We start from the raw sequence: 26,421 nt of genomic DNA on the forward strand, positions 1-26,421 counted from the left end.
TTTTAATCCCCACAGCTAAAATGGTGCATTTTTATGCTAGGTTTATGACCTCATGTTGTAGCTCATAGATACCACAATTGATGTATAAAACAAATTTAAAATGATCTATTTTGATCTTAACACAATTCTCATGAAACTGATGATAGATTGAATTCACTTTCAAGAGTAAAAAATGTTTTTTTGGAAATAAATGTCTAACTACTTTATCCATGTGGTTCTTACCTTCACAGACTCCATGAAATGATGCTATCCTCCTAAATATTTGGTCACATGATCAATATTTTTTATCGTTTCCTAGCAACAGGGGGTGGCTCAACTTACCCTTTGGCTCAACTTACCCCAGTCTCCCCTAATTTACCAACAATAAACAGGCAAGACAAAATATATCTAAAATCCATTGGTGTGTTTTCCTTCCTTCCTGGATAAGTCAGCTGTGCTGCTGCAGTTGATATTGAGTAAGCTTTGACAGCTGTGCTTTTTAATGTTGCTATGGTTACATGTTGTATAGCAGATGACTTTAGCAATACAATTCAGTGCAATACAAGGTTGTAATGCACACTTGTTGGCCAATCAGAAAAAGAGTGTTGGGGGTGCACCAGTGTCTCACCGGTCAAGAGTGTGAACCATGTACCAGGGTTTAGTCCCAATCGCAGCGACCAGGGTTTGAATCCGACCTCAGGTCCTTTGCTGCATGTCATCCCCCCTCTCTCCTCTGCCTTTCCTATCTGTCTCTACTGTGACTGTCAAATAAAGCAGAAATACTGAAAAAATAATCTTTAAAAGAAAAACAGTATTCACCCAGACCAAGGTATAACCCCATATATAATCCAGCATCCAGTGATGTGCTTTTCAACTCTGTTTAGCCCAGCTTCAGTGCTCTATGTGGCCCCCCAGAGTGAGAAAGCAGAAACCAGGATATTGTCCCTGCAATGATAGAATTAGCCAGAGAGTTAGCCAGAAACAGAACACTGTAAGGCGAGTGTTTAAACCAAAAATTCATATTTAAAAATCGATGGATTTTGATTATATGCAGTAAAACCTTTAACATGATTTGCAAAATGGTTTGCTGTTGATTAAAATCTGGGATAATTGCAGTAAACGGGCCAAACACTGAAAATCACTGGTATGGTCCTTTAAGCTCGAGGTATTAATTTGCCCAGACAGAGCAAATGCCTGCTAATCAGTGATTTTCATTTTTTTCATTCACTTGGTAACATGTTCTTTTGAAGCTCTATTGAAAAGAGGCATTTATTCATTTATTTATTTTATTTCTTTATTAATTTTCATTTAACTCCAGTCTCAGTTGCACCAGTGCCAATTTTAACCATCTAAAGTTACCTTATGCTACTGTTAGCTAGTAGGCTTAGCTGGCATAAACCATTAGACTGTCAAAGAAGGAACACTTGGAATAATATTAGTGTATTACTACTGCTAAAAGACTGTTAATGCTGTTAAAAATAAGAACTTGACCTTGTTTGGAGATAAATAGAATATTTACAACATGAAGTACGGACTGCTAACATTAGCTAACACTATAGCTCAAAATCAAGGCATTGATTCAAAGCATTTCAGACTGATTCAGGACAAAGTTACAGTGATTCATTCTATGTTTTTATGTTAGTACATGTAGGCTCATTGTGTTTAAAATGTTGGCATGTGTTTTAAAATTTTGTCCAAAGACTTTCCATCTGTTTATCCGTCTTATGGTTCCCTGCCCCCCTGTGTCCCTGGGGGTCATGGAAATCAAATACAGCCAACATAAGAACACAGTGAATTGAATCAGATACTGATAAACCCTCTAGATGCATCACACCTTAATTATTCATCCAGTTGTTCATTTTCCATTCCACTAAATTATATTTCTACTGTGTGTAAAATACTTGCCTATTGTAGATCAGAAACATCCAAACAATGAGCTTTGACACAACATTCCTCACTTGTTTCATGTCCCAATAGTCCTTCCTTTGCCTGTGTCCTCCTCTGTCTCACCATCTCCTGTGTTGCAATTCTGTTTCCTGTTCTCTCTGATTATGAGACGGTTCATATATGTGTGTGTCTGTGTGTGTGTGTGTGGGGGGGGTGCTTGTGTGTTCTGTTGGCTCAGCTCAGTGCTATCCCTCATTATTTATGGAATACATTGGGCTGATGCACCATGTTTTTCTCTCACACCCTTGTTTGTCATCAAAAGGCTTTCAGACTCTATAGAATACTTCATGGATGAATCCAGATCAGGTCACTCATACACCCTTTTTTACTCATGCAGGAGACAAGGTGAGATTCAAGTTTTGGAATTGTGATGACATGCAATGATAGATGGTATGGAAGTGTAATGCATTCACTTGAGAAAAAAAAATCTGCCTTGTTTTTCTAATTATTGAAATAACTATCAGATTTCTGCCCAAGGTTTAATGAAAAAACTCTGCCCTGTTTTTCAGAATTATCTCAGGATTCTGAGATAATTATTTCATTAACTCAGAAAAAAGAGCTTTCTCTCTCACAAACCTCTCACAATTCTGAGATAATTATCTTGTAAATTCTGAAAAACAGAGCAATTTTTTCAATGAAAACTTCTCTCAGAGTTCTGACATAATTATATCATTACTTTAGAAAAACGGCAGATTTTTTTTTCTTAAGTGAATTCATTAAACCTTTGTAACATTTTAATTAATCTGCAGCATGGCATGTGACTAGATTGCTGCTGCTGTTGCTGAATAGCTTTTCTTTTGTTAGTATGCTAAGAGTCATGCCTATGTTCCCAGGGTCCAGTGTTAACCAAATCTAGGCACATAATGGAAACATGACAATAGGGCCTATGTTTCCCAGTTCTACTGGGTCCTATGTTCCCAATGTCCTCGCCCCAGGGTCCTATGTTCCCCAGTTCTACATATGTGCTCCCCAAGGGTCCTATGTTATCAGGGTCCTATGTTCCCAGTGTCCTGTCCCCAGGGTCCTATGTTCCCCAGTTCTACATATGTGCTCCCCAAGAGTCCTATGTTATCAGGGTCCTATGTTCCCAATGTCCTGTCCCCAGGGTCCTATGTTCCCCAGTTCTACATATGTGCTCCCCAAGGGTCCTATGTTATCAGGGTCCTATGTTCGCATGGTCCTATGTTCCCTAGTTCTACATATGAGCCACAGATAGATGGTGGGCTACAGCTAGCATTAAGGCTTCATTCTGTGATATGTGTTTGATTTATGCCCATGTTTAACCTCTCATGGCTCTGCAACAAGAATTACAAAAATAGTCGCACCCGAATGCAAATGGTTTGTTTTTAGCACAGGTTAATTTAGTTGCCTGCCTGGCATACTGACTCACACTAGCATGGTAATGACATCAAAAGTTCACTTTTTGGTGTTGCTCGATGGCAGTGAGTGTAGACTGCCTTTGTCATTGGAACACTCTCAAGTTTTGAGTGCTCTCCATTTCATGGCTGATGATGCCAATAGGATCTGATGCTGGGAACAGTCGTGCACACACAGGCTTTGGCACTGAGGAAGTATTAGTGAGCACTGTTGATGTAATACTAGCTTCTCACTCCTTCTCCCTATCCCAAGCATTGTTCAAAGGGATACTTTACCCTTAATGGGTAATTTATGTATCCAATACTCACTTTGTGCTGCCTTCAATCCTTAATGAAGAAAGTCTTACCCACAAGCCTTTACTGTATAACATATATTCCAAAAACATCAGCCATCTCCAATCCAGTGTAAAAAAAAAAATAGGGGTGTAATCTTACAATTTCACAAAAGCAAAACATTATCAAAAGTTCCACTTAAAAAGCTCATAATTGTCATGCTATATAATCCAAGTCTTTGGAATCCAGTGATATGCTCAGTATTTCCCAACACACATATATTTTTTGCTCAAATCTGGCTGCAAAGACCACTTCTGCTGCATCCCCTTAGTTGCGGACGTGAAGCGTGTTCGTCCAAGCGGCTTGTCTAGTGAAAGGCATTGAGTATACGGCTGGATCTGTTTGAGGCCTATGGCTGTGCATAATGGGTGTGGCCAGCAGGAAGCTGGTTGTGGCTGTCAAGGTGAAGTCAGCCACATAATAGGGAAGTTACACCCACAAGAACAATGGGGGAAAGCAGTAAGAAAAGACATCAGCATTGCTATTTTTTTTTTTTTTTTTTTTTTTTTTTTGCAGACTGGCTGTGTTTGCTATCCTTTTCCTCAATGCCAGTGCCAATAAGTTCTCTGCAGCCATTACTCTAATTGATTAAAGCCTGCAATGGGCTATGGTGGCACTAAATTATTTGTCATAAACAGGAGCCCACTTTATTCTAGCTGTCAGCCCTCTTGATTACTGATGATACCTGTATATCAGGGAATGAGATATCTGTCTTCTTGTCTATCAAACTATATCAGAGCCTGCTGGGAAAAAGGTTTAATGTGAGATCATCATCTAGTGGGCAAATTAATTAATGCTTACTTGGGGCTCCAGTTGGGCTTGGACAGAGAAAAACTATTGCCTTTTAGATGTGGCCTTGTTAGTAAAGCATGCTTTCATATTTTGCATGTTTTCCAAATTTCCACATATGTTTTTGTACTAAATATTTTTGCATGATGCAGCCCAATTGATATATACCACTTATTGGTGCAATGGTTTTATAATGGCTTGATAATCTAATCTATTATGTAGTAAAATGTAGTCTAATCTAATCTAATCTAATCTAATCTATTATGTAGCCAACTGTACTCTAAACTAATCTAATCTAATCTAATCTAATCTAAAATAAAATAATCTAAAGTAATCTATCATGTAGCCAAACATTGTCTAATCTAATCTAATCTAATCTAATCTAATCTAATCTAATCAAATCTAAAATAATATAAAATAATCTACCATGTTGCCAAATGCTGTCTAACCTAATCCAATATAATCCAATTTAACATAATCTAACATAATATAGCATTTAGTGAAATACTGTGTAACCTAATCCAATCTAATCTAGCTGGTTACACAACTGGTTGAGAGATACTTAAATGTATTATGTTGGAAAGTTGTCACTTGACGTTTTCCAGTGCACTGTAACAACCAGCTCTGCATTAGAAAGCAGGACTGGGAAAACACAGTCCCACTTATTTGCCAACTTGTTGCCAATGTTAAATCAATAATAAATACAAGTATAATCCAGCAGATGTAAAATGCTTTGGTATCTATTATCAGGAGTGGCCATATTTCCTATGGCACACACAACGATTCAGAGTCATTGTATTTGTGCTGCAAGTGTATTTGTGGGACCCTGACTCATCACTGCATCCCAGGACTCCAATATGCTGACTGCTTCCTTGCTTCTTCATGTCACACTGCATAAAATTGCTTTTCAGGTTGCTTGTGCCTCTTGATATATGGATAGGTCAGTACTCTCTGACAGTTTAACAATGCAGTATTTAACATAATTTTATTTTTAAAAAATGTGACACAAGTCTACCTTATCTCTATTTAAGTAGCTGATCATTAAATAATGCAAAGAATTATTTTGAAAATAACTTTTTGTCGCAGTTTTGTTTGAACAGTTGCATCATCTGACATTTTTAGTCAACACATTATAGAAACTTTATACTTACACTACAGGTTGCCCTGTAAAGTAAAAGGTTTCATGAGATTGTGGAGCACCTTGCTGAATGAATTTGTATATTAATGAGGAGCGACTGGTTTACTTGAAATTGCTCTAGGTTCACATTACCCACGTGCTGTGTGAGGACAGGAGGCTATGTTGCACAGGAAAACTAGGGAATCAATGCATTGGCTTCTTTTAAAAATACATACTTAGCAGAATTGGTGATACAATTACATTACAGTGATGACGGCAGGATGTTTGGTAGCTGAGGTGCCTCATGTCTCATGTTTGACACACACACACACACACACACACAGAAATGTAGATAAACATAGATACATATTTTTTTTTTTTTGGTAATATTCGGGACATTTTGGGGTAATAGCCTTGTAATTTTGTTTCTTATTTTTTAATATAATTTTCTGCTTATGTTCTGATAATTTGTTACAAATGTTTTGCTTATTGTCTGGTCATTTTCTGGCCATTTTCTTGGATTTAAAACAAACAACATTTTTTTTTTTTTTTTTAGTTTTTTGTAAGGATGTAATGTTTTTGACAGAAATCAAGTGAATTTAGTCTGGTTTCAAAGGGGATAATGTGATATTTACTGGTCACATTTTTCAGAATGTTAGCTGGGAGGAAGTCCAGCTCAGTGGCAGGAGGCTAACAGTTAGCATTTGGAGCATCCAGCCAGTATCCAGCACTCAGTAACAATGAGAGTAACATAGCACCACTACTGTCCTACACAACAGCTGGGGTTGGTGTGTGTGTGTGTGTGGGGGGGGGGGGGGGGGGGGGGGGTGATTATCCCTTTAAGTCATACTGATTATCTCTTTATGTCATACTAAATGTACGACTTAAAGGGATATCACAGCTTACGCACAACAATCAATTATGAGGCTTGCACCATGAGCTTGCACTGTGGTGAGTCAGAAACAGCCCAGGTTAACTGCTGAAATGGTTTTGATGCTGGAGGTGATGGATTCAGGAAAGCAGATCCAAACATGGCCTCAGCAGTGCCATGAGTCATGACATACAGATGTGCTTAATGAGTGAGTTTGAGTGCAAATGAAAACGAGTGATTCATGAGGCTCACTTCCATTGCATGTGTCGGCCTCGCCACGTTACAGAGGCAATTGGCAGCGAAATCTTACATCGCAATTTGCAGTGAGAACATGTTGTGGTCATCTTGACATAACCTGGGGCTCTGCAGCCTAAAAATAGTAACAGCTCTCCAGCATTGTTTTGCTTTGCCTGGTGAGGATCGGCTCTCTGGTTGACATCAATCCACAGTGATTCAGCAGGGGACTCTTATCTTTGGCTGAGCTGAAAGATTAAAGAAGGTGTTAATAGTTTTGTGAACGAGCGTTTTCCCCCTGATTATTTGATTTACAGGAGAACCAAATAGCCTACTCATGTAGAATTAATATGAATAATCAACTTATACTACAAATAAAAGTATAAGTGCACCAAAAGTGATGCCCGCAGTGCCCTGTGTTTCTACAAACCACAGTATTTTGGTATGAAAACCAATCTTAATAATTAAACAACATTTTCATCATCAGAAATAAACATCTGACATTTGTAGTAAAGCAAACCGCTTGAAAATGGGTGAAGAATTGAGGGAGTTGTGATCTGAGCTGGGGACGGACGTCCTGCCTCCGTAAACAGACAGGCATCAGGGGAGGCGGAGCTACAGTGGCAGGCAGGAAAGCAGGTCTCACCGCAACCGCAAAGCAATAAATTTCAGCCGGTAAAGTAGTTTTATTCTACAGAGGGGGAGGAGCAAGGAACCATGTGTGTCACCTCACTTTTTAAGCTCTATCTTTGCAGAGTGAGAACTTACTAGACGTGGGCAAGCCACCACACACACACACACACAGGAGAGTCAGTGGAGTGGACCAAACCACTATGAGGCATGAGAGGGAGGTAAATACATAAATGCATAAATATAATGTCATAGTGCAGATGGTGTGCAGGAGTATGACTTTGACATTCTCCCTGCACCTGTTTGTCATTTGTGCATAAGAACCTTTTGCTTCATGCGCCTGTATTTGTTGTAATGAAGGCAACTTTATATTTCTTGATGTACAGTAAATCTGCAATACTGTTACTAGTTTGAATTCTTATCAGTCCACACCAATATGCCATGAGGTAGCTACTTTCAGGACGTGAAATTAATAGAATTTCATTGCAAATGTTTTTGCGTTATTACATCTACATTTATCTGTTAAATAGGTGGTGACATGAAGAATCAGCTAACAAGTTGAAAAAGTACATTTTCATTTCACTGTGACTTTAAGATAACGTCTGTGGTCCTTGATTAGGCCTCAGTGGGCCTGCTGTCGGCTGCTGTGTGGAGGGGCTCAGTGAAAGCACAAACCACTCACCTGGCTGCTGTGATGTACTGCACTCGCAGCACAGCGATTTGCTCAACAGAGGACCTCCACCATCAGATTTCTTTTTTTGTATGCTAAATTAACCCTTTGACATAGGAGAAAATTCACTTGATTTCATAGTACAAAAAAAAAAAAAAAAAAAAAGGCAACAAGCAAATTAGCAATAAATGACCTGAAAATTAGCACACCAAAAAGTTCATAAATGACAAGAAAATGACCAGAATATAACAAAAGCAATTGTAATGACTTGACAGACATGCAAAAGTTTAGACAAAAAAGCCACTGAAAATGATAAGTGCCCTCATCAGCCGTACACAAGGGACATATGTACATCTTTTCAGTGATGATTGTATGGTTCCCTCCACAGAACATAAAACACAAGCAGGACAGTATGACTTCCAACTGAAGAGAGAGTGACACATTCACTGGGTTCAGTGAGGTACACTAATTCAACTAATATGTAACACACACACACACACACACACACACACACACACACACACACACATACACCAAAAGTAATGTAAAAGTAAATAAATGTCATTAGAACAAATTGGCTGATAACATATGTTCTGTTCATATACTTGACCGATCCATCAGTCACGTTTTATCAGATATAGAATGATATCAAATTAAAATGCATCAAAGTAAACAACAAACAAACAGCAAAATGAACAAACAAACAAACTAACTAACTAACTAACAAACATCAGGTTGATAAATGCATACAATATCTAGGAGGAACGTGTAGCCTACATATCACAGACAGTCATGCTGCTGTGTTGGATTTGTCGCTTTAAAGAGCCCACCGGAAGTGTGTGTGTGTGTGTGTGTGTGTGTGTGTGTGTGTGTGTGTGTGTGTGTGTGTGTGTGTGTGTGTGTGTGTGTGTGTGTGTGTGTGTGTGTGTGTTGCTCTGGCTGCGGCTCCACTCCGCATCCCTGGCCGGTGCAGCCAGCCAGCACAGCGATATGACTTAGAAGCCACAGGAATGGTAATTTCAGATTTTTCCGATAGTCCTCTGATACTTTACGATGTCGCCAGATATTGCAGTATTGTTATCATGGTTATGATTATTGTTAGTGTAAATCCTTGCCTGATGGGAGTGTGCGCCAACGATCATCGTCTCCATTCTGGTGATTTATCCAGTTATGAGGCTGCCGCTCATTGTCCCGCTATACATTAAGCGATAATATATAGCCTATATGCGTCTGTGTTTTTGAATGCTTTAATATTGTCACGGTTTACAAGCTTGCACGGTTATTATGTAAGAGAGCCGGGGTGATGCCACAGCAGAGGCAGAGCCGCTCTCAGTAACCAGGGATTCACAACGACTGGAGAGTCTGAGTGCTCCAAAATGGGACAGGATACCTCATATCCATATAACACATATGTATATATATACATAAATTTGTAGCACTGTGGCACTGTGGTGTGTGAAGTGATATGTTCACTTTCAGCGGGAGAGCAAGATGCTGTTGGCTGAGAAGTCCCTGTGTTACATAATAGAGCTGGTTGAGCCTCTCCAGCGTCCACCTGCTACTGATACCATGCACAGCAGAGTGAACAGGCTGGACCAAGCCATGGACAACAGAACACACATATCATATCCATGTATCCATATGATATCATGTTGTACTGATGTGATGCAGCATTGAAATTGTGTGCTTTCCCTGTGCTAGGGTTCAACAATTATTTTATTATCTTTGATGGTTTATACCAGAGCTAATCAAAATGTAATTGAAATGCACTATGGCCAAGTGCAATATCCAAATTGCTTGAGCTTCAGTTTTCTGATAAAGGTGCAATTTGTGGAAAAAACATTGTTGTAAATAAGTGGCCTGCAGATAGTCTTTGTCAGATGCAAGAAAACATTTTGTTTAGTATAGATGCTAGCAAAAATCACACTGACATCATTTTAATATCATTTTAATTTAATTTAATTTTGACAGTATCATTCAGCCCTAAATTATACTGATATTTTTTGACTAACCCATAGCTTACATTTTGTACCAATATTCAGTATCCGTATTTTTAATCAATTTAATTTTGCATTTTTTCACAATGTATTTTCATGTTAGGCTGGAAAAGCCTATGAAACAGCAGCATTTAGATCATCATGGGTCACTAAAAATCGTTGCTGAAACCCATACTAATGACATTTTTTTGTAGGTTGCAGCTCTATGAAGTAGGGCGATACCTGTTCAGTGCATACGTTTCTGTCTTTAAAGCCAAAATCAATCATTCAACAACAAATTCATTCAATGCATTAAGAATATAAAAAACATATAATTTCACTGCAGATTTTACAGTCTGGTTTTATGTAGCTTTGGTCAGTGAGGTCATATCAGAGGACATGATTGGCTGGTATCCAGTATATAACAAAAGCCCATTGTCATACCAAATATATCTAGTGACAGCAAAGGCAGTAGCTCAGTGGTTCATGTAAATGAGATATTTTACCGCTCTCTCTCACTCTTTCTTTCTGTCTCTCATGTTTTCACCTTGGTTTCCATGCATTGTGCAGTGGCTTAGGGGGAATTCAGTGGAAAAATAATGGCGATAGTGATAACAAAAGCTTTGGCAGCAGTTGTGTGATAGCCTGCCACATGGCCCTGATGAGAGAAACTGTAGCTGATTGTATACCTGCTGTTTTGGAGGTGCTCGGTGACTATCCCAGCGTGCTGCATGCTGACCATGTTCCTTTTCCTTCCTCTTAAGACCCATTCGGATGGGATTAGTTTCTCCAGGGCGGGTTGGGTATCTAATAATTACTTGAGCTCATTCTTTAATGTTAATCCCATCTGGTGCTATCATGTTGGCAATTTTTCCCCTCTCGACCCCACAATTAATTTCTATTTGTTAGTACATTTGCAGGTGTTCTGTAATTATAGTCCCATCCTCTCATGGGTTTTAGTGTATTTCAATTTGTTTTTGATGCCAGTTTTAGATATTTCCTGTTGTAAATAAGTGCACAATTTCATTTTTATCTGTGAGTGAAGGTGGCCAACTGGGTTATTAAAGAGACAACTGTGTTATGTCAGGCGATATCTCACATATACCAGTAGTCAGATCTGGATGCATCTTATTGCTGATTGGCCCAGCAGTTCTTGCATTTTTGGGGGGGGGGAGTGATGTGTTTACTTGCATATTTACACCCCTTCCCATAATTCTAATTCAGCCTGAATGGGGCTTCAGACAAACGCCTCTTCTGTGTTTAACAGCAAGCTCATCATCAAGGATGGGGTTATACATCAAAATTCAGTATATTGCAATGCAGAAATGTGACTGCATATTGTAGGAACAAGAATTTAATCATGATATTAGCTGCAGTTCATTGTGCTGTATTAATCACAAATTAAGGTGCTTTCACACTCTCAGTCCAGGGTGAGTCGCTCTGGGGTGACACCATGGTGATTCACCCCCGAGGTCAGCCTTGCTTCTTTTCACATATGTTGCTCACCTGGAGGTTTACATTCAGAGAAGGTGATTTTTTACTGATTATTTTAAATCCATGTTGAAAAGACATCAGATGTAATATGTAGGTCAGTATTGAGAACAGTGTCACCATAGTAACATGAATATGGTATATCATAGCAGTGAAAAACCTGTCCTTGAAGATTTTTTTTTTTTTATTAGTGGGCTAATTTCACCGCTATGCCAAATTTTACTTGACATTTTAGCTGTTTTATTTACCCAGCTAATTCTTTATCCCACAGAACAATACCAGTTTATTTATTGTCATCAGCTGTTGTGAGCTGTGCCTCCAAATGCTGCCAATGCTGGGTGAGCTAAACACTGAAACTGTTGATTTCACACTACATTTTTTGCCCAAGGGAAACAGCCTGTCCCCAGGGTGAAAAATTTCAACCCTGGTCGCGAGCAGGGTTAAATTCACTCATAGTTTTCTCATTGGCGCATTGTCAGACTGATTTATCAGCTTCTGATGTCTTCCCTGATGCAGTCTGGAGATTGTTTTAAAGTCGGACCTCCGTAGTAAAACTCCATTGGATTGCCTACATTAGATCTGAGTAGGCAAGATCATTTTTCCAATGTACAGATGATTTACAATCTAGATCTACATGCTGGAAAGATTTGTGATTCAGAAATAAACATAATCATGCATCTGTCACTACTTTGAACTTTTATTTATTACATTTTATCACAGTTGTATCGCATTGTAAAGCCCATATTCAATCATATTGTGCTGTAAGCCCATCCTGATTATTTCCTCTCTCTTTGTCCCCAGGTTCCCAATGTTGAACATGTCCACTCCCAGCGAGCTCAAGTCTCCCTGCGTGACTCGCAACGGTATGGTCAAACTGCCCCCCAGCCAGCCCAACGGCCTGGGCAGTGCAAGTATCACCAAGGGCACTCCTGCCGCCAAGAACCGCCTGTGCCAATCGTCCTCGGTGCCCTCCATTCTGCCTCCTCCACCGTCCTCTCTCCCCTACCACCACCACCACCACCTGGACAGCCCCGGCATGCCCCACTCAGCAGCCTCGCTCCTGGGCCCTGACCTAGAGCCTGGAAAGTCTTTGGTGGGGCTGAAGCCCTCTCTTCGCCAGTTACCTCCCCTCACCCTACCCAAACCCCTGATGCTGGAACGCCAGCTGGTCCTAGACGAGAAGCTGCTCAACCGGCTGCTCTGGTACTTCACCACAGCTGAAAAGTGTGTGCTAGCACAGGTATGCAAGACGTGGCGCAAGGTGCTATACCAGCCGAAGTTCTGGGAGGGTGTGACACCCATCTTGCATGCCAAGGAGCTGTACGCGCTCTTGCCCAACGGGGAGAAGGAGTTTGTCAGTCTACAGGCCTTCGCCCTGCGTGGCTTTCAGGCTTTCTGCCTAGTTGGTGTGTCGGACCTGGACATTTGCGAGTTCATTGATAACTACCCGCTGTCCAAGAAGGGTGTTCGCTCGGTCAGCCTCAAGAGGTCCACCATCACAGATGCGGGTCTAGAGGTGAGTCTGGGTGAGCTGGGGAGTGGTAGGACTCACTGGGTCAGGGTTATCTCCAGTATTTAAAGGATTGACACGAGATGATTGATACATTATGTTTGATTCATCCAAAAAAAAAAGTTTGCCGCTATGAATATGGGCATAGTATTACATAGAAGTGGGTGATAAGAAACTAACAAAATTAGAGCTTCTTCCATGTTTGATTTTCTGCTCAGTTACTGAAATGTTGAAGACTTGTATTAGTCAAGCTTGCAAATTTGCAGGTCCAAGTTCACCATGTTTGAACTTTTGTTCAGAGAGGAGAGACTAAACTTCCTGCATTCCTGCATGCGTTTGAACTGAAATGAAACATGGAAGACAGAAGTGTGACAACCCCTTGAGGTGATCATGTCCAATGAAAAACATCTTGGAGCAAGTGCATGGGAAGAAAAACACAAAGGTAATGAAGAGAAATCCTGCACACAGGCTCAACTTGCTGAAATTTGTTGGAGGGGACAATGTTTCGAAGATCCCTATCTGATGGAAACGTTCTCTTTTGCAGTACAGTTGTAGCTGCAGGTTTAGCCAGTGTGCAGGATGTGTCTTCATTACCCAAGGCGGTAGTGCTGCCAGCATGGTAGCTTTCACACAGGGATGGGTGTTGAAAGGTTCACTAAAAGTACACAACGACCTTGAGTAGGAGATATCTGGCTGTTAAAAGCCATTCAGAAGTGGCATGCCTTGGAAAACCCTTATGAGAAGCTTTAATGAAAGGAACAGACTCAGTATGTTTCATTGCTTTATTCGCACTAGCTAGCTGATCTCTTCATTTGGCACTGAAAGGAAAGACCTTGGCACTACAAATTGATATAGAGGTAGCAAAAATTGCTGACATCTGATTCCGATTCGAGTTCAAGCACCAATGAATAATGGTGTTTTCATCTCTGTGGTCCATTTGCTGTGGTTCGAATTAGTGGAACAGTTGATAGTTGGTTGATACTTTTTTTGCATTGTTCATTTGGTTTGGTTAGGGTTCACATGGCAAAAAATTAAAATGAACCAAAATGTATCAACAAAAGCTGTGCGGGAGCTGTCAGCTGATTGGTCAGGATCAGACAAACATCGCAACATTGAAAGGCAGAGAAAGGAAATGTTTTTTTTTGGGGATGTTTTTTTTTCCTCTATCACTTTATTGTAGAAAAACATTTGGCAAACACAGTATGCAACATGAGCATGGAGCGCCACCAGTAGCTTTAGAATTCCTTCATTATTGCAGTGCTCATTAGGGCTCTACACAAAGAAGGCAGTATGTTTCCTTGTTGCTCACTCCATTAATTTTGCTTGTATGTTGCCAATTGCAAGTTGCAAATGCTACCTATTTGTTTCTGTTATTACTTATGAGCCCATAATGCACACCTGATCTACAGGAACTGCTTCAGCCCAGATGTACAATGCCACCTGTAGTTGCATTGAAACAGGTTTGTTTCATGTTCACACAACACATGAACCATTCCAGAGGTTGTCTGCAGCTGCTCGGTGACCACCTCCTCAGCAGTTTCTTGGTCTTGTCCTGGTCTGCACCCGAGTGTGATTGCTGGTTTGACACCAGCCCAAACTAACTGCACCAAAGTGGTAAACGCACCAGAGTTCAATTCAGTTGGGCTAAACAAAGCAGGTGTGTCTACACCCTAAGGCTTTAAACTCCAAAATAGAAGAATGACTAAGCAAGACTGAGGTTGCTTTCACACCTACCATGTTTATTCCAGCTGAATCGAAATAAGGTTCCTTTACCCCCTTTGTGCAATTCATTGGAGTCAGTAAGACTGTGCTAATTGACCCCTGGTGCACACCACCAAATTTTTTAACTAAAGTCCACTTGAAAGAAGTGTTCTGGGATCAGTTCCATGTCAACTCTTGAGTGAGGAAGGTAACCACACTACTGTTGCCAACTGGAAACTAAGAAAGAAATCTATAACTGGCTGCACCCAGTTGGTGTCCCTCGTAATGCAGTTATGAAATCATGACTGCTGTAGTATCACCAGCCTGCTCCATCAGTACTGAGATGTGATGGCAGTCTGTTAGACCAGAGTCGTATCAGTTTCTCCTTTTCTGTTTGATTATCACAATTTGATTTGCAGACAAAAAGATGACTTTGATAAATGGTTAAGATACATGGTTAAGATTATTCCTTGTATTATGGAAAGAATCTTGATTTACATGCCTTAGTCCGCTTTTATTTGAACTGTGTGAAAGCCAACTAAACCAAATGAAAAAGCAATGAAAAAAACAACAACACAAAAACAACTTATTAATCTGGACCATGCAAAAAGACATTTAGGTTATTATAAACAAGTAGTGAATTGTTTATTGGTAGTCTTAATTGTCAGCTGATAGATACGACTGCTGATTAAGACATTTTTCTGGTAGCACCCAGTGGAATCATTTCAGCTTCCATATAAGCAAGATGCTATCTGTTCATTTACTTTCTGATTCATGAGAATTATTTTTTTTTAAATTATTTATTATGATGCTATACTTGAGTCTTTATGGTTGCAAGAAATATCTAAATCCTGCTCAAAATGGGGTTGTGTTTATGTGGAACGATGATGCAGGATGATACAGACTTTTTTAACACATACATGTATGTGGGATAATTTCATAACTAACCATTGTTGTCCAGTGACCCCAAATTAATGTCCATACTGTAGGTGAAGCTGATGTTAGACTAGGTATCAGCTGATACTTTGAAGAAGACTATACAAAATCAGTGAAAGGGCTGTGCATCCTGTCTGTAGTAACAATTGTTCAGTGCTCATTTGGCTGTTTTTTTTGTTTTTTTGGGAGGGTCAGTTAGTCATTGGCTTGTTACTGTAACAATATTTCTGAAAACACCAACAGTAAGAAACACAAAGTGGTATGGTCAGCGGTACTCGTTGTAGGCTGTCAGGACATTTCTGCATGCAGCAGAAATGTCTTTGGCATATGCTTTTAAGTCCTTTTTTTGTCCTTCCACCGTGGTATGCAGGACATCAAGCTGCCATGGTGGTGTCTTCCTGTCTCTGTGTGTAGACACACACAAGAACAATACATCATGGAAACCTACGCCACAGTTTCCCCTACAGAGGAGATGATCACATTAGATTTTAGAGCACTTGCTGTATAGATTTTCAGGTTAATGAGGAAAACGAATGCTCTTGAAATGACTCCTTAATGCTTTAAGATATGGTCATGTCAGTGAAACACATATTTTATGTAGAGACAAGTATGCTGACATTAGAAATACTGCTAATTAATGTATTAGTCAGCTTAATGAATGACCTCATTAGGGTATCTTTAGGCTGGCTCTTGTTTGCCTTCCTTATATTAATTTTATCAATTCCTTATATTAATTCCCTCCTTATATTAATTCCTTATATTATTCCTTTTATTAATATATCAAGTTTTATGGTGGTGGCTAAACCATTTGAAGACAGTGATGTTCCCCTGCCAGTGTGATTTATTTTTTCAAGTTATACTTTTATTCTATTATTTTTCATTGCTAGAAACAAAAGAGGCATAATGCTTGCTGAGTGTTTCTGAGAATGCTCTTCATACCTGCTAGGCTGCTATTCTGGGATGAGTGGTTGGTTGCCATGGAGAAAGCTGGAATAGCTGGCTGCGTGATCTGTATGTGTGTGTTTTCCTGTTGTGGCGTTGGTGAGCTCTACATTACCAGGGAATAAAGAGAGTAGGAAAGGCAAGTAACAGAAAAAAGCCTCTTTACATTGTTTGTGTTCATATACATCATATGGAAACACAGTTTCTAGTATGACAGTTACAATATTAAGGAATATTAATGTTAATACATATTAATCAAGCAAAGGAAAAAGGCAGGAAAATAAAAGAGAAAAGCTGGGTGTCCCACATTAGTGTTCATGCTGCATCATTGTTCATTTTGTATGTACTCATATTTTTATACTGCTGAGCTTCTTTCATCTTGCCTTATTTGGCTGTGTTTTCTGAATTGCATTGGGTCGGGAGTAACTATAATTTCATTCCCCCTTTCACCCGTGTGCTGAGGAATGACAGGGAAGAATCTTGAATCTTGACTCTTTAAGAGTGAAGGTTAACAATTTCCAGACATGATGAAGTGGTTTCTCTGTCTGTGGGATCTCATGAAAGCAATGTAATAAAAAAAGTCATCATGAAACTAAATATGTTTACTCAAACAAATCTGTATTGTACCAAGTACTTTTTTACAACACTGTACAGACCCACAGTTTGAAGCAGATATATTATTTTTTACTGCCTTACAACTGCTTTTATCATCGTAAACTAAACCATATGAGCACTTAAAGCAAAACTGAACTTTGTTGGGTTGTATAGTTTCCTGGCTGTGAGTCTGTCCTGTGCTCCTCGTGGCTAATCCACTATACTGGATTTTTATCTCTCCATTCACTTCTATAGCAAAACAGCTCCCAAAATAACACTTTTAGAAGATAAGCAAACATGAACCAAGTGGGTTCTGCCAATATAGAAAACAACAAGTCCCAATATCCTTTTCCCTATGTAATTACAATGATTTGTTAAAGTACTGTCAGGTCATTTCTTCTTGGCACATGGTTACTATGCAGAAATTTCCTGCAGATGCAGCATGCTGGATTCTAATTCAAATAGGAAAATAACAGATGAATAATGGACCGTTTTTTTTTTTTAAATTGGCAGATTCTGCTTTATTTTCATTTGTTTATGTATTTCAAGTGTTATTTTGGGAGCTGTTTTGGTTCACCTGGTAGAGCACGTACCACCTATCAAGACCTTAAGCTGCATGTCGTCCCCTCTCTCTCCCCTGATCTTCCTGTCTCTCTCAACTATCACCATCAGATAAAGCAGAAATCTTTGAATAAAAAAATGTAAATAGAAATCCAGTATTGTGGGTTGGCAGCCCAGAGGAGCACAGAGCAACTAATGAGGATATTTCAGCACCATGTGGACTCATATCACGCTGTGCACTATACAGCCCAACACTCTAAGTAAAAATTAAGTTTTGCTTTAATTACATTTTTGGGCAATTTTAGATAGAGATGAGTGTCGAGGTGCATCACTCATGTTATGTCACCTACTGCAGAAACAGACAGGAGGGGTCTCCTGCACGCTGCATGATGTGTGCTGTAGAAGAACTGGTGTTACTTTTACTTAGAGCAGCCACATGTAGCATTTTATCATAAACATTACAAAACTGTTAGGGACAAATTTATTTCGAAAGACAAGTGAAACTCTCTAGAGAAAATAAATATTCAAGAAAAGCAAAGCCTTTCCTTTCACTCACTGCTTTGCACTCTGGAGTCTGTTAAATTTAAAGACTCCATGAAATGGACTCTTAGTTTCTTGATTTTCTGTAGTGTTGTAGTTGTGTAGTTATGTAGATGTTTGGACGGGACATGGCGCCACACAATTTTCTTTGAAGGGATAGGTGAGAGATGAGAGAGGATGTTTGTAGATTTGTGAAGGTTATATTGGTTGAAATTTTAATTTACAGCCTCTAGTGCAGGATGACGTCACTGTTTAAGATGCCCTGTTTTACAGGAAGTAGAGTTCAACTGAGGTCATTTCATGGGGGCTTTAATGTCGCCTACGTTGATATTATTAGTTATATTAGTCATGCACCTCGAATCCCTTTTCTGACTTTCTGGCTTACGCTTGTGATAGCAGTTTTATTTGCCTAAGCAGCTGAGGTAGTACTGGCACTCAGTCACAAAGAACTTTTTGGTGTGTGTTGGTCACGTGTGCTGATTGACCCCGGGAACAAAAGCTGATAACAAAAGCTCGTGGCTCTGTGTGACAGGCCATGCTGCAGAGTTGGCTGGTCCACAGTACTGTACACCCACCTTTTCACTGGTGTTTTCACTCCAGCTAATATGGCATCATGTCTTTTCACACACAAAAATGCTGACTCATACTTCTCCGGGCATTTCAACTCAGTCCAATTAGTTAGTGGGTGGAAAGATCTAGTTAGGCTATCATGCAGCCATGAATGCTGATTGCTGTGGACACAAAGTGTAAAAGGAGGACTCCTCTTCATGCAAAGCCATACTGAAATGCAAAATGACCTTTTGAGCTCCTCTAACTTATAATACCTTATACCTATTTGACAATTTATACCCCCAAAATCACTTTATTTTATTTTTCTATCAAAATCATATTGCTTCTTGGAAAGAAACAAATAATACATGTTATATATACTCCTATGGTCTAGGGGGTAGTCTTCAAATCTGGTTCTCGGGGTCCAGACCACTGCATGTTTTGCATTGCATTGCATTCTGATAATTTAGAAGTATTCTGGACTGTAGAACTCTCTGCCAATGACAAACCAGAGAGCCAGGTTGATAGGTAGGTGGACAGGCGCCAGTAGGTCCTTTTTGTACTAAAACTGAAAACTGTGATTGTGCAGTCTTCGGTTCATTAATCCTTACATATGTGGACAGCCATGATTTCTTTTTTTCATCGCAATTCATGCACATCATTATTCTGAGTTGGTTTCTGAGCAGTGAAAATAGCCAACACATCTGTAAATATAGAGCATACAGTGTTTTCTACAAGCTACATGCAGAATGAAGGATTGGTTATTGGTTTGTTTTTTAATTTCAAAGAGAATTAAGAGCCATTTCAAGCTAAGAAAATGGTGAACTTTCATTCCCACCAGAGTTTAGGCTGCGTCTGTGTGTATTTAAATACACTTGCACTTGTAAAGCAAGCCAATTTTGCGAGTAATGGGAAACTGTGTTGGCTTGTAGTTTATGTCTGCATAACCAAAAAAAAAAAAAACCCCAAAAAACCAAAAATTGTTTACCTCTAGCAATGGTATGGGCAATTCTGAACCTGAACACAAATTTCTGTGGTTTATTGTTTCCCCTAATATGCCAGACACAATAGGGGGTGGATGATAGTACGTAAATATAATACCTTGCTATTTTCTATAATGAAATATTTTTTAAAAAAAAATAATTCCTCAGAATTGTGCTGGAATTTTTTCAGGCTATCAAATTAAATTCTCCATCTTTCAGAGTGAGCGTAATCGGGTGACCACAGCTGAAGTTGGTAGTTTTAGGGAAATGGTCTCTCGTAGTTGTTAACACACTGAAATCTCTGTGCGGTATGGTGTGTGTGGGCCAAAACCAATGTCCCCTAAAAATGAGGACTGCAGAACACACAGCTGCTATCCAGAATATAAATATGGACTGTGCAATCACCCGTCACTGCATGCAGGTGAACCTCGGCTCACCTGCCTCCCTGACATTCTGGGGCGTTGAGAAGGTCTCCCTGTCTGAGAGCTCACATGACATTTTCCATCTCTCTCTATGCATGTTATTTGACAGTTTATTTTTTTTAAATGATTATTGATGTGCTAGGAGTTATCTTTGTATTGTTGAACGGCTCTGACTGGTAGTGCCATGCAGTTTAAGTACTGGCTGATGTGTTGGCCTCCTTTCCCCCCTTTTTTTTTAAAGGGATAGTTCACCCATTTTGAAAAATTTGGCTACCTACCATGTCACTGACACAGCCATGGCCTACCTCATAGCCAAACAGGTAGGACATTGAAACAGCTGAAAACAGTTAGGTATTTACTCATACAGTATAGGGACAGTTCACCCATTTTTAAAAATGTGATATTATTCACTCCCCTCTAGCTGTTCTGTAGGACAGTAGTGGTGCTATCTTCCTCTCATTGTTACTGAGTGCTGGATACTGGCTGGATGCTCCAAATGCTAACTGTTAGCCTCCTGCCATTGAGGTGGACTTCCCCCCAGCTAACATTCTGAAAAATAACCACCTTAATTTGTTTAATGATAAAATTTAGTGATATGTAGTAGAATTCTTACAGTATCCTCTTGTGTGGTTTAAATATACTGTAATTCTTCCATACGCACTTGGCAAACATATGTTTTGTTTTAGTTTTGGGAATCATTTGGAGCATCCAGCCAGTATCCAGCACTCAGTAACAGTGGCGGATTTAAGAAATTTGGGGCCCAAGGCAAAGGCAGGCATGGGGCCAGGGGCGCCGCCAGGAATTTTGGGCCCCATGAAAAAAAATGTATATATATTTACTCGATGATGGTTTAATAATTTTATATTAGTTTTTACCTGTTTTTTGGGGGCCCTGTCAGGCAAGGGCCCTTGGAATTGTGCTAACTTTTCCCCCATATATGGCGCCCATGCATGGGGCCCTCTGAAAAGAGAAGACAACACACAAAACAGGGGCCCCGAGACACACATAATACGATAAGCATTGTGCTGGCATTTTAGCGAAAGGATTTCAATCAAAAACATAATTAATGTGCGCAAATAAGTAATAACTGTATTAACCATAAGTGTATGAGGAGTTTTATGGGGCCCTCAGGAACTTGGGGCCCTAGGCAACCGCCTAGTTTTGCCTAATGGTAAGTCCGCCCCTGCTCAGTAACAGTGAGAGGATGATAGCACCACTACTGTCCTACACAACAGCTGGGAGGGAAGTGACATAATATCTCATTTTTCAAAATGGGTGAACTATTCCTTTAAATTTATGGGCACACAGGCTCTGTAGGAACTAATAATTACAAATAACACTGATCCACATGGGATTAAATCAATGAATCATTCTTAAGTGTGTAAATGTATTTACACATGTCAGCTGTGCACAGGCGTTAATAAATTAGCACTCTGTGGGAACAAAGAGGAGTGTGCAGACTGTTTTCATTCTTTGGGTCTCTCAGCACCTGTTGTCGAGGTTTGGGATGTTATTGTCCTTTTCTATCTGCTTAGAAATTAACAAATATTACCACCAGACTGCAGAAAGTGAACTGGTACATGAAATGTATGACATTCTCAAAGTACGAAAATGAAACATTAGCACTGTATTTATCGAGAACACGAACGGCTAGAGGAAATATTCAGCTGAATGTATTAAAATGAGCTTAATTAACTTTTGAAAAATGCTTTATACGGTTTGTTTTTTGTCGCCGGCGCTTTTTATGGAGCTAGATGAGTCACAAAGCTTTTTATAAAGCGCATGTTGCCCAGGGTGGTGAATGTGAAGACGGTTAACCACAGTTGTTGTGAACTTTCTTTCACTGCCGCTGACTTACGGCAGGTTTGCAAAGCAATGAGTGGAGTAGATCCACATGCAGGAAGTGAGTGTGATTCAGGGCTTCTGCAGCAGCACAGGTGGCTGTCGTGGCCTCTTCTTGGCTAATAACATCAGCGTCAGTTATTGTAAGTGACACGCCCGGCCTTACTGTATCACCATCCTCTGTTGTTGTTTTTGACAATGTGATTTAAAATAATGCGTGAAATTAGGCTGGGCTGCCCTCATGACATGCTTAGAATAATCATCATGACCTTACTCTGATAAAGGTATTCAGAGTCAGGAATTTCAAAATATTTCCTTCACCAGGTTATGCATATATTTATCAGATTATTTTTGTTCATGCCAGCTTACCAAATAAGAGTTTATGGCAGAATATGATAACAACAGTGTCTGCTGTGAAAATAATATGTTAAAAAACAAAACAAAACAAAAAAACTATGCACTCATGGTATTGAAAAGTGCTTTGGATAAGTGTCCATCAAATGGCTTATGTAAGCAACTAAAGCCTCTTATGACATGCAGTGTGTGGGAGTGATCATCTTGTGTCTTCCCAATATGTTTGATGATTATAAGAGTTTCATCTTTGAACGTGGAAGATACAGTGTGTCTCAGGTACACAACTCAGCAACCTGGATGAACTGAGCTCAGATAGCTACAGTGTGCTTTATTCTTAAACCGGGCTTTTACAATCACCACAGTGTGAAATCCCTTAAAGGGTAACTCAACTCTCAATCACAAAGAAAACTTAAGCTGCGCTGCCCTCTAGGGGTGGAAACGCTTAAGCTTGTTGCACTTCCGGCCACACCCAGTCAGCGATGTGGCAGCAGGTATTTTCAGCAGCTGTCAATGCTAAAGTCATCAGCGTTTGTGATTTAGTGTTGAGTCACTCTTTAAAGGACCATACCAGTGATTTTGCATGTAGTATCTACAAAATGTAAAAGCCTCACATTTCTGTTTTCCCGAAGCAAACAGTTGTGTTTTATAATTCGCATCATTTTTTCCTCCCTTTTATTCAGCGATGGATTTCCATTCATTCCACTACAATATGAAAATGAACTTTCAGAGACTTAAGACTTTCTGCACTCCAGTATTCCATCACTGTAATAAAGTCGTCCACATCAGTTTTTCTAAAAACAGCAGCACTGTTGTGTTTTGGTGACTTGAAATTGGGTCCTTCCAGCCCAGAAAATAGTCCCTTGGGAAAGGTTTGTTTTACACAGCCAGTTACCAGTTCTGTGATTTTGGATGGTGAGGACTTTGTTAGCCACAGAAGCACAACATTATCATGTAGCTGTTGCAACCAAAAATTTATATTTGAAAATTGAGGATTTTGATTATATGTTGTGAAATCTTAAGTACCCATGTATTATCTTCAAAGTGGTTTGTTACAATGTAAAATTTGGGAAAACTGTGGTAAATGGGCCAAGCATTCAAAATCACTGGTGTGGTCATTTAAAACAATACATATACTCTACTGTTGCAGGTCATGCTAGAGCAAATGCAAGGCCTGATGCATCTGGAGCTGTCAGGCTGCAACGACTTCACAGAGGCCGGCCTGTGGTCCAGTCTGAACGCGCGGCTAACCTCGCTCAGCGTCAGCGACTGCATCAATGTGGCTGATGACGCCATCGCTGCCATTTCCCAACTCCTGCCCAACCTATCAGAGCTGAGCCTGCAGGCCTACCATGTCACTGACACGGCCATGGCCTACTTCACAGCCAAACAGGTAGGACATTGAAACACTGGCTGGATGCTCCAAATGCTAACTGTTAGCCTCCTGCCATTGACGTGGACTTCCCCCCAGCTAACTTTCTGAAAAAAACATGCCAGGATGCGGCCATGATTGTGCTCTACCACACGATGGTATTCACATCCATCGGCTGTTCCCATCCATCCATCCATTGTCTAAACCGCTTATCCTCACAAGGGTCGCAGGGGGTTGCTGGAGCCTATCCCAGCGCTCATTGGGCGGAAGGCAGGGAAACACCCTGGACAGGTCGCCAGTCCATTGGCTGTTCCTATACAGGATATGCAACTTGTGTAATCACTGATTCTTTGGAATTTGCATAAAACAGGTTTTAATTTTGAGAAAAAAAAGTGTGTTAAATTACAAAATCTGAAGGTATATCCTTATAGGCCAAGGTCTTGGCTGTTCAGCAATGTACCGGTGCAACCTCCTCATTTTGCATTTTTTTCATAAAATAGGTTTTTCCAGTTATTAGGCTACTTTGTTTTTGTCAACACCGTCACCGTAATGTTTTTTTTTAAATTTGAAAAACATATTTTTGTATTAAAGAGACTATTACTTTAATAACTCAACAGCACCAAAGAGACATATTGTAAGCATATTCATTTAAAACAAATATAACTGCCTCTGACGGTGGTGACGCTAATCTGACGGTGGTGACAGTCGCCTCATTAAAACATACATTTCCAAAATTTATACCACTCAAGTCAATGGCTCCTTGCTTAACAACTTTATTTAACTATTTGGTACAAAAAATAACAATCCTGAGCACTGTTATAAGCATTTTTCAGACTTCAGTCATCACCGTCAGACAGAAAACCTGACGGTGGTGACGTCTGACGGTGGTGACAAAAACCTGCTCTTTCACATGATAAGCATGAGTTGTTCACATTAGCCAGCTTGTTTTCGCCCCTGTTGCTACCTGCATCAGACCTCTTCTTAAAAAGTATACATTTATTCCATAATCTAATCTAATATTTTTTATACAAAAGTGACGGTGTTGACAATTTATGGTTGTGACAGTAGCAGTGTCCAAAAATATGAAGAGATTTAAGAGAAAATAGCAAACTTCCAGGAGCCTGAGTGGTCTTGAAGCATGCAGTAGAGCTGAAGGTTTGAAAAGGGCTCCTCAGGAATGTAATTGACCTTGTAGTTTTTTTATTATTATTTTTTAAATAAATATCTGACGGTGGTGACGAATATCTGGGACACATTTTGAGCAACCACAAAATAATAGTAAATATTGTTCAAAATCCATCGTTTGTAGTTTTTAATACATATTATGATGTACTCTTTCATATGGTAAAGATATTATTCAATGAAATTATTACTTTTTGTTGTTTTAATCAAGTTGAAATGATTATCTCCTATCAGAGGATAACTGGTTTTGTAGGGCATGGGCCAACATATAATCATTAAATTAATACAAATTAAAAATAAACCTATAAAAGAACCTTACAAATGTGCAAAGGACCCCCTGATTATGCCCTTGATTCTTTTTATTCATTAAAATGTTGTAAATTTCCAGCAGAAATAGCATTTTTCTTAGTGGGACATGATTTATCCAAATTCTCAAGAATCAGTGTAATGTGTTTTTCACAGCAGCCATTTTGACATGAAATAGCAGGTAAACACAGGTGTTTCCAGTGATGGTAATTAAGGTTCATATGCATTTAAGAGGAGCAGAGTGTTTCCAGTGAGCCAGCATGGACAATACCAGGATCCTGGCTCATGGACCTAAACAGAACAGAGCCCTTATTAATGTCATTAGTGACACCTGTGTTTACTCAGTGACACTATTCATTCAACATTAGTGCTGAGATGATCATATTCACATGCTGAAGGTTTAGGCTGATGGTGGGAGTAGACGAAAGTCAAAGGGTCATCAGAATCCTCTGGGGGCCACCCATTGTCTCTTCAGGTTCATTCAACAAAAGTGAGTGGTCACAGGTGTACTAAATATAGATTGGTCACATGACCAGTCATTGCACTTTTAATTTTTTCAAAAAATTTCAGCATCTTAATATAAAACAGGTATAAAATCACATAACAAAAACCTGTGACCTCATGGGGCCTGTTGTTGATGGGCCTGATGGTGATGCTGCAACTCAAAGTCTAAAAATTTGAAAGCCCATAAATGCTGCACCACTATTTAAGAAAAGGTTTCCAGTAGTATGCGGTCATTCATTCATTTTGCACCCTAATTCGGGTTTGCAGGGTGCTTGAGCCTATTACAACGCTCCTCGCTCAAAACGTGGGGAACCATTGCAGGGCAGACAAGCATGCATTGACACCAGCAGGCAATTTAATATCTCCATTGCACCTGGCTTACATGTGTTTGGACTGTGGGAAGAAACTGGAGCTCCCAGTGGAATCCCTCACAGACACGGAGACAACATCCAAACTCCACACAGAAAGGACCCTGACTGGCTGGCTAGGAATCGAACCCAGAACCTTCTCATTACTGTGTCGCAGTACACACTAAAGTGGAAACCAATACAGAGTCTAATTAATCCATGAAAACCATTACAACATTTCTATTGGTTGCAGTTTAGGAAGGAAGCACTTGAGTAAATCAGGCAGCAAACAAGCAAATGCAATGCTGAGAACCAGACCGCAGCTATTATAAGAAGTGCATATTGTAGAGGCTTCCTGCTCATTTT

The 26,421-nt window shown here is 39.7% G+C and overlaps 1 protein-coding gene across 1 annotated transcript in view; it reads left to right on the forward strand.

Moving 5' to 3' along the window:
- fbxl16 (F-box and leucine-rich repeat protein 16) overlaps nucleotides 1–26,421 on the forward strand; it is a 45,932-nt gene that overhangs the window by 11,633 nt on the left and 7,878 nt on the right. Inside the window, exons 2-3 of the mRNA XM_030058690.1 lie at nucleotides 12,215–12,929; nucleotides 23,495–23,737. Coding sequence (XP_029914550.1) covers nucleotides 12,222–12,929; nucleotides 23,495–23,737 — 951 coding nt within the window. The 5' untranslated portion in view covers nucleotides 12,215–12,221. The remainder of the gene's footprint in view (nucleotides 1–12,214; nucleotides 12,930–23,494; nucleotides 23,738–26,421) is intronic.

The sequence above is a fragment of the Myripristis murdjan genome, chromosome 8 (genome assembly GCF_902150065.1).
Source record: "Myripristis murdjan chromosome 8, fMyrMur1.1, whole genome shotgun sequence".
Classification (NCBI taxonomy): Eukaryota; Metazoa; Chordata; class Actinopteri; order Holocentriformes; family Holocentridae; genus Myripristis; species Myripristis murdjan.